At 54.0% G+C, this 9,329-nt stretch overlaps 2 protein-coding genes across 2 annotated transcripts; both read left to right on the top strand.

The window, feature by feature from the left end:
- Positions 1 to 3,177: 3,177 nt before the first annotated feature.
- Positions 3,178 to 4,629, top strand: LOC104291584 (hemoglobin subunit beta-like). Its single transcript, XM_009890837.1, has 3 exons — positions 3,178 to 3,296; positions 3,416 to 3,638; positions 4,396 to 4,629. Exons 1-3 carry the CDS (start codon positions 3,205 to 3,207, stop codon positions 4,522 to 4,524), a joined length of 444 nt encoding a protein of 147 aa, XP_009889139.1. The 5' UTR covers positions 3,178 to 3,204; the 3' UTR covers positions 4,525 to 4,629.
- A 2,535-nt stretch (positions 4,630 to 7,164) lies between these two features.
- Positions 7,165 to 8,832, top strand: LOC104291583 (hemoglobin subunit beta). The gene is made up of 3 exons (XM_009890836.1): positions 7,165 to 7,315; positions 7,429 to 7,651; positions 8,587 to 8,832. Exons 1-3 carry the CDS (start codon positions 7,224 to 7,226, stop codon positions 8,713 to 8,715), a joined length of 444 nt encoding a protein of 147 aa, XP_009889138.1. The 5' UTR covers positions 7,165 to 7,223; the 3' UTR covers positions 8,716 to 8,832.
- The last annotated feature ends 497 nt before the right edge of the window (positions 8,833 to 9,329 follow it).

Raw genomic sequence — 9,329 nt, 5'->3', positions numbered from 1 at the left:
GGGGCCCCCCTGCCACACCTGCTGATAAGGGCTCTGGTAAAGCTTGGCACGGGACACTGCCTGCTGCAATCAGAGTGACCAACAAATTCTGCTTCTTTCAGAAAGGCTGTCGCTGTAGCTGCCCTTTGCCTTTGTTGGGATGGTTCATCTACAAAAAAAAGGGAAGGTTCCTGTCCATGGAAGCGGACATGGCCCATTCTGGAAAGAATTATGGTACCAAAGGGAACAGCCACCTGGAAGGATGCTCAAGGGAAGAGTCCTGAGCATAGTGAAATCCATCCCAGGCAGACAGCAAAAAGGGCCCTAGTTTTCCTGCTGGGATAAGCGTGCTGCAAAGTATTGCCGTGGGCGCACTAGGGAAAAGGAGATCTCCCTTTGACTCTGTGAACTGGAACAAAGCTACAGAAATCGCCTCTACTTGGTATGTCGTGATGAACATCTTCCCTCCCACCCTGTGCCACCAAGCAACCCCCTCAACAGACAACCCCTGCGCTGGGAGCTCTGAGCATCCAAAAGTCGCCAGCCAGACCTCTGCCCCCAGGCCATAAAGCAGGTGAATTTAAAATGTACTTTAAATGAACCCTTTCTTATAAAAATGGATGAGATGGATGGATCCCCTGGAGAAGCCCCGAGCAGAGCACAGGGCTGGGACTGTCGTGCCTTTGTGTTCTGCCAAGAGTCTCTCTGCCGTCTCACAGCGTACAGGGATGCTTACAGCGAAGGCTCGTGGGGTCCTGGCTGAGGTCACCCTGCCATCCCTGCTGGCACCTTCGGGGCTGCATCTGCCTGACTGTGAGCTCGGGACCACTGCCCGACTGTTGTAAACAGCCTCTGGGCCTGCCCAGCATAGCAGGTTTCCTTAAAATGTCTGTGGCTGACTAATCTTAAAACTAAAAAGCCCCTGGAAATCTTTCACAGGGAGCTTAATCTCATGCATTTTCCTCCTGTCGGTTGATAACTGCCTCGTGGCACTAGCACAGTTGCTGGGGACGATGTGAAAAGCATTTTGAAGGAAACACTTGCCAGGATGGGACGATGTTCTCCGGCAGGGACACCACCAGTGCAGGAGATGCTGCTGCCCACAGCAGTGAGCGAGGAGGAGCCGTGTAGGCTGGGGAGGGACAGGGCTGAGGGAGAAGGAAGGAAAGAAAAGGCAAAGCTCAACAAGCCCCAGGAGTTGTTCAGCCTTTGCTGCTTCTCTTGGTTTGGCATCTCGCCTCACGCCTGGGATGGGCATTTGAAACTGCCCTGGTGGGATGGTGCATCCGAAGTACCGCAGGACTGATGCCACCAGTTCACCAGTCCACTCTGCTAATAAAGAATCTGGAAGCTGTGTCCGCAGAGCAATTTGCTGACGTTACAGCCTCCTCATTTCTTACGTCTGTATTAACTAAGAGAGCACGTGCACGAACCAGTTTGCACACATAGCAGAACTAGAGTTGCAATTAGAGAATTTAGTTTGAGGTCAGGTCAGCAGTTACAGCTGAAGGCAGAGCTCGGTACCTGCCTGTACCACAGGCTTCTTGCGTGACTTTAAGTGCATCAATGCATCCTACAGGGCACCAGGACCCTGTTTGCAAAGTTAATCTTTGACAGCCTCCCCTGTTAGTAGGAAACACCTTGGATTGAGATGCCCTGCCAAGTAGGAGGGTGGAAAAAGTCACAACTTTCAAATTTATAGTAATTGCTGGGAGTAATGGTATTGACCAGAGGTAAGGCTTGAGGAAGTTATCGACAGTTTTGTTTGGAGCAGGCAGATAAGAGACAAGATAGTGCTCTTCAGATTTGTACAGATGGTTGCCAAGAAGAAGACAAGAGGACAGACTTCATCCTGCACGCAGTGAGAGATCATCCCTGCGAGGCTGGTTCTTAGGGCTGAATTATTTCATGTGAACAAGCAATCTGATCAAGACGGCTCTACCATCAGTAGAAATGCTGCTTTTCCAGGTCAGCTTATTTCTGCTGGTGTATGAGGTATGCTATATATCAAAAGAACTCTTTTTTCTGGTATAAGTGGTGTTGGCACAGAAGGATTTGTCAGTGCTAGTGCCTGATATAGCAAAAACATCCAACTTGTGCCATACAGACAGGGTTTTATTGCATGTTTCTGCTAGCAGTCTGAAAAAATAAGCATGGTTCCCTATTTGGTTCTGCCTTTTATTTGGTGTACGCCCCATTTCTGATTTGGTCAGGGTCAGAACTGTGCCCGAAAGCCACCCAGTTATTAGACTAAGGGACAGTCATCAGCCCCATACAGTAAGGAGGCATTCAAAATCTAGAATAAAATGAATGCTGTGTTGTCCTCTTCCTGGAGGGCCAGCAGATAAAATTAACATTGGACTGGTTTTGCACAGTATAGCCTGGTCCTAGACTCCTGCTGGCATCAGGTGCGACTGGCTGTCAACATGGGTGATATCTCTGGCTTGTAGTCCTCATGGGACTAACGCTAAGGACTACAGGGTAACACCGTGCTCTTGAGATCCGTAAGTCAGAGTCATGCCTTGGAGGTGGATCCACTTTCCCTGATGAAAGGGAATTGCACTAGAGGTACAAAATAGAAGAGCTGAGGCTCAGAGCAGCATCGACAACAATGATGGACAACGATGATGGACAACAACTGAGGCTCTTTGCTATGTCAGACAAGAAAGGAGAGGGCCTCTATTTGGGAGTGATCATCCAATCCATGTTTCTCAGTACGCCTCTGGTCCTTCAAGCTGGGGTGGGTGACGGCCAGAGCTGTTCAGGATGAATCCCAGGCGTGCAGGGGACCAATGCACCATTAAGAGTCTGAAAACACCGCCAAGGCAGACGCTGCAAACTCTTTGAACACCACTGGCTGTCTTCTTGGGCCTGCACCATGTTTTCAGCCCCCAGCCTCTGGCTGCCTCTGCAATACTGGAAACCCACAGCCAAGGAGGAGCTATGCCGGCATCTCCACCTGCAAATACAAGTGCATGGGTATGAGATGATGCTTGTCCACTCAAAGGCAGAGGGGGGAAAGGGCCTCTTTTCCCCTTGGACAGCATCCAAAATTGCTATCTTTCCTTCTGCAGCCCAGCTCCCTCCCCAGCCCCAACCAATAGCTACGTGAACTGAGATTAGGACAAGCCGTTACTAGTGTATAAAAATCCCTGGGGCAGACTTTGGCTCCACTTCCTCGTCATTGTTTAGGGAAGACCCAGAAAAAGCCTCTTGCTCGCCACCATGGTGCACTGGTCAGCCGAAGAGAAGCAGCTCATCACCGGCCTCTGGAGCAAGGTCAATGTGGCCGAATGCGGTGCCGAGGCCCTGGCCAGGTAGGTCCAGCTCCCAGGCATCTGCTCAGCTGCACCCCAGACAGAGAAATCATTCCAACCACAGGAGCAATAACATGTCTGTGTCTGCTTGTGTCTCATGTCCCTCCGTCTCTCCCCAGGCTGCTGATCGTCTACCCCTGGACCCAGAGGTTCTTTTCTTCCTTTGGCAACCTCTCCAGCCCCACCGCCATCATCGGCAACCCCATGGTCCGTGCCCACGGCAAGAAAGTGCTCACCTCGTTTGGGGAAGCCGTCAAGAACCTGGACAACATCAAGAAATGTTTTGCTCAGCTGAGCAAACTCCACTGCGACAAGCTGCACGTGGACCCCGAGAACTTCAGGGTGAGCAGTGCTCAGGCTCCAGCCTCAGCTGGGCAGAGGTTTTTGTTCTCCGGAGAGGGCTTTAGGGGTCTCTGAGGTGTCTGGCAGTCAATGAGACCTAGAGACAAACTCCGAGGCTGCCTGAGCCCGCGGGAACCTGCTGAGGGCAGAGGTGGTGGAGGGGAAGGGGGGGTGAATGGGAATATTTGGGGAGAATAGAGAAGAGTTATGGGGTTGAGATCTGTGAGAGGAGGGACGCAGTCAGGCGAGGTGGATGGGGATGAAACACAGAGTCGAATACGTGCTGGCAGGAAGCAACGTTGGCTTGGAACAGCGAGAGACCAGAAGGGAAGAAAGCGGGACAGGGTTTGGAGGGAAGAGCTGAGCTTGGCTGTGATGGAGTGGTTAAACCAGGAGAGAAAATAAACACAGCCACTTCAGCAGAAGGAGGGAATCTGAGCCAAGGGAAAGCAAGGGCGAGGAGGGATATGAAAGGAAAGGATAAACCCAGTCGAAGCAGAGGGAGGACGCTGCACAGCAGGCAAAGGAAGTGTTTGGGGAGGAGGATCCAGCATATCCAGGCCTCCTGGTGAGTGCCAGAGATGCAAGCTGTGCAAGGAGCGTGGTGCTCTGCATGGGGCTGTGATAAATCCGTTCCTTGCTTTGTGATGAATTCCCCGATAACTGGTGTCCACACACGAACACCTGGATGGTGCGATGGTGGGGAGGAGGTGGGGGGCAGCACCGGGCTGACGACTTCTCCTCCCTTCAATGCCAGCTGTTGGGTGACATCCTCATCATCGTCCTGGCCGCCCACTTCAGCAAGGACTTCACCCCCGCCTGCCAGTCCGCCTGGCAGAAGATGGTCCGTGTGGTGGCCCATGCGCTGGCCCACGAGTACCACTGAGCCTCCCGCAAGCATTCGTGCTCAGAGATGCTCCCGGGTCACAGGGAAACATCCTCTGGTTCTGCTGGTCTCTAATTTCCAAATAAACACCAACTGCTTCAGCCATGAAGAGGTGTCTGCCTCTCTGTGGGAATGGGGTGGGGGCCACCCCGGGGTGCTGGGGAATGGGGGGGAACGCTCACACAGACGGGCCAACACAAGCCACGGTCTTGTCTATGAATTCATGCAAGTGAGATTCATCTAAGCTGGAGAATCCAGGGGAACATTCAAGACAAAAAAACAAAAGAACACGCTACAAAATAAACCAGAAATACTCCGATGCTTTTTCAAGACATCAGGTAACATCGTTGAGTTTAATGTTTTAAGTCTTTCACAGATTAAGTGGAACAAAACTTTGTACAACAATGTGCAGTGGGAGGAGTAACAGTGAGATTGGGTCCATCATTTGTAAGTTCCTTCATGGAAGGAAAAATGTTTTTTTTGTTGTTTTTTTTCTAAAATATTTTAATTCTCATATTATTAAAACCAGAATGTAATAGACACAACTGTCTATTATGGCAAAAAAAAAAATGCCAAGAATGGTAATTTCATGTACAGGAAGGACAGAGTACCTGGTTTCACTGGCCCTTACGTCTAACTTTCCAGAAGCAAAATTAAATTCCCTGAATAGTCTCCATGCCACGCAGAGGACCACAGCCCTCACCAGCCTCCTGTCCTCCTTGCAGACTGGCAGCATCCCCACAGCACCGAGAGCAGCTCAGGGACATGTTTGGGGTTTCTGGGTGGTGAATTCCTCCCGCCCCCTTATCAGGGAGAAGGCAGAGCGAATGGCTCCCGAGCAGATCTGTGCCGCTCAGCGTGGAGGGCTGGCGAACGGGGTCACCCCCCCAGGCCTCACGCCGAGGTCCTTTGGCCGAGACCCCTCCTGAAGTGAGCAGGCAGAGAACGGAACAGCCGTCACAAACAGTGGCAGCCCACAGACCATGGCCAATGGCAACACGTTGCCCCATGGTCATTCCAGACCTGTTGGACCATCTGGCATTCCTCTGCACTGCCTGGGTCCGGCCCCATAAGCTCCATCCCTGGCCCCAGCACCTGCACCCCACCCCACCGCCTCCAGCCCAGTCTGCTGGTAGTAGGAGCCCATGTGCAGCCCCAGAAGACCCAGCTGCCTCTCCCACCACTTGGAAGGACCACTGCTCGCCCGGCTGCCAGATCCTGCTGTGCATCTGCACAGACCCCCACATACCCAGTCGTCCCCACCTCTCCTGGGCACCCTGCGAGATAACAGCCTGCAGGTGATTGGTGTGCCCTGTGTTGGAACGATTCTCTTCCAGCCTTGCTGGACCTTTGCAAACAGGCTCTTTGAGACAGGATCTGTCTCTGACTGCAAGCCCTGCTCATGGTTTTCTTAGTGTTACCCTAAAGTGAGCAAACCTCATCTAGTGGAAGGTGTCCCTGCTCATTGCGGGGGGTGTGGAATGAGATGATCTTTAAGGTCCCTTCCAACCCAGGGCTGGCGAACGGGGTCACCCCCCCAGGCCTCACGCCGAGGTCCTTTGGCCGAGACCCCTCCTGAAGTGAGCAGGCAGAGAACGGAACAGCCGTCACAAACAGTGGCAGCCCACAGACCATGGCCAATGGCAACACGTTGCCCCATGGTCATTCCAGACCTGTTGGACCATCTGGCATTCCTCTGCACTGCCTGGGTCCGGCCCCATAAGCTCCATCCCTGGCCCCAGCACCTGCACCCCACCCCACCGCCTCCAGCCCAGTCTGCTGGTAGTAGGAGCCCATGTGCAGCCCCAGAAGACCCAGCTGCCTCTCCCACCACTTGGAAGGACCACTGCTCGCCCGGCTGCCAGATCCTGCTGTGCATCTGCACAGACCCCCACATACCCAGTCGTCCCCACCTCTCCTGGGCACCCTGCGAGATAACAGCCTGCAGGTGATTGGTGTGCCCTGTGTTGGAACGATTCTCTTCCAGCCTTGCTGGACCTTTGCAAACAGGCTCTTTGAGACAGGATCTGTCTCTGACTGCAAGCCCTGCTCATGGTTTTCTTAGTGTTACCCTAAAGTGAGCAAACCTCATCTAGTGGAAGGTGTCCCTGCTCATTGCGGGGGGTGTGGAATGAGATGATCTTTAAGGTCCCTTCCAACCCAAACCATTCTATGATTCTATGAAACTGTTGAATTGCTGGCAGGGTCAAACAAGGAGAACCCAAAGCCCGGCAGATCATGCAGGAAGAGGGCAAAGAGAAACCGCTTGCACACTGCTGGTGCATCCAGAGGGAGGAACCAACAGCCCTGAGCCTGAGACTTCTGCCTTGCAGCTGTGCAGCCCACCATGGTTTGCACCATCCAAGGGGCACCAAGCCTTGCACGCACCTTCTTCCCAGGGCTCATGCGGGGCGTGTGCGGTGCTGTGTTCGGACTTGGTGTGGAGATAAATGCCACCCTTCAGCGGGGAGCGGCAGAGCTGGAAATCAAAGGCAGGGGGAGGGTGGCTGGCCATCCCGTCCCGTGGTCGATCTGGGCATCTTGCCCTGGGGCCCCACCCTGATGCCACGGGGGCCCGGCGGAGCGTATAAAAGTGGGGACGGGGAGAGCCGCTTGCCAGCGTGCGATCCCCTTGGGAGCAAGAGCCAAGACTTCCTCCGTACCTGCCGGCAGCCACACGCTACCCTCCACCCGACACCATGGTGCACTGGTCAGCCGAAGAGAAGCAGCTCATCACCGGCCTCTGGGGCAAGGTCAATGTGGCCGAATGCGGTGCCGAGGCCCTGGCCAGGTAGGTCCAGCTCCTGGGCATCGGCTCAGCTGCACCTGGACAGAGAAACCATTCCAACCATGGGAGCATTAACGTGTCTGTGTGTCTGCTTGTGTCCCTCCGTCTCTCCCCAGGCTGCTGATTGTCTACCCCTGGACCCAGAGGTTCTTTTCTTCCTTTGGCAACCTCTCCAGCGCCACCGCCGTCATCGGCAACCCCATGGTCCGTGCCCACGGCAAGAAAGTGCTCACCTCCTTCGGGGAAGCCGTCAAGAACCTTGACAACATCAAGAACACCTTTGCCCAGCTGTCCGAGCTGCACTGTGACAAGCTGCACGTGGACCCTGAGAACTTCAGGGTGAGTTATGCTCCTCACCACCATGTGTCCTCGCCACCCCGTCTCTGCGGGCAGTTTCTCCCCCAACCCTGCGTTCCCCCATGTGAGGGATTTACCCTAGACATGCCGGTGGAGGAGGAAGAGGGGCTGGTGGTTGGGGTGAGGGGGAGATGTAGGAGAGGGACAGAGAGGGAAAGAATCGACCTGCAGCTTGGTGAGGAAGCACCAAAGGGGCTGAGAGGTGATGGTTACGGAGAGGCTGCCTGGAGGGTGCGAGTGAGGGTGCATGGGAGATGGGAAGGTGGCGAGGCGGTGATTTCGGTGCGGAAAGGGAGGGGAAGAGTAAAGCGAAAGCAGCCGTTGAGCAGGAAGAGGACTGAGCCAAGGGGAAAGTGAAGGAGCGAGAGTAGATCTTGGCACGGAGGAGAAAGAGATGCGTGAGGAACAGGAGATGGCGGCTAGGTGCCAAAAGCAGAAGAGGAAAGGGACCTAGAGGGAGAGAAAACTTTGGCTCCCGTGTCTCTGCAGCTGAGAGTTTCCCAGTGGGGAAGTAACCCTGACAGTCGTCACCGGGGCTGGCAAGACATCCGCCCCCCGCGCCAGCATGAGCCACGGCGCTTTGCAGCACCGAGTGCCGGCTCCCTGCCGCCCAGCAGACGCTCAGCTGTGTCTTCTGCTCGGGATAAACTCCCAAACGAAGCCAGAAGGGAGGAAGAAAAATTTAATCCACAAAATTTCGGGAGAATTTTTCATTGCTCTTCCCATAGCAGTTGCAGAACCTGAATCTTTAGAGTAAGAGCAGAGAACGAGTTTAAGATTCATCTTAAAAAGGACTCCAGGGAGATTTTCAAGCCCACAGAATGCCCGAAGGCTTCCCTGGGTCTAACGTGAATGCTTGCGTGGGGATCTGCATGCTCCTGGGCATCGCTAACCCGAGGGTGCTCTTGTCCCCCCAGCTCCTGGGTGACATCCTGATCATCGTCCTGGCCGCCCACTTCGCCAAGGATTTCACTCCCGACTGCCAGGCTGCCTGGCAAAAGCTGGTCCGTGTGGTGGCCCATGCCCTGGCCCGCAAGTACCACTAAAGAGCCAGCAGGAAAGCCCCGGCAGCATCCTCCAGCTGCATGTCGTGCACTAGCTGACATGTTGCTTTGGAGCCGACAGCTCGTAACAGCCAAATAAAGCTCATCCTCTGAAGTCTGCACTGAGTCCGTGTGTCCCTGAGAGGCTGGAGGGGTTGGTGGTACAGTGACCAGGGGCACCCGCAGGTGGACTAGGGCTGTAGGCTTGAGCAGGGTGGGCGTTTTGCTCCCAGAAAACACCACGTCTCTTTGTTCTGTGTGGTCGGGGGGGGGGGGGGGATTTGCATCTGAAAATCATATTTACGGAGTATTGGGTAGATACGGCCCCACTACTTCTGCGGTCACGTCCTGGGGAGTGTGCATTGAGGACCTAGTCGGTGTTTTACCGTGAAATATGCGTGTGTTCTTGCAGGTAAGGGTAACTCAAAGGATTCCTATTTTTTAGGGAGGATAAACAAAGTGAAGACTTTAATCTACCCTGGCCCATTCCTGGCATAAAGCCCACAAGAAATTAGCTGACTCATACTGGCCAAGCAGCCAGCTGGGTGGGGGTAGCTTTGAGATAGACATTTTGCTATCAAGACCTGTCCAGACTTTGTTTGTGCACTTCTTTTTCA

This window comes from Charadrius vociferus, unplaced genomic scaffold (assembly GCF_000708025.1).
Source record: "Charadrius vociferus isolate BGI_N301 unplaced genomic scaffold, ASM70802v2 scaffold138, whole genome shotgun sequence".
In the NCBI taxonomy this organism is placed as follows: Eukaryota; Metazoa; Chordata; class Aves; order Charadriiformes; family Charadriidae; genus Charadrius; species Charadrius vociferus.
Note: the sequence above shows the minus strand (reverse complement) of the source record. Positions and strands in the feature narration are given on the sequence as shown.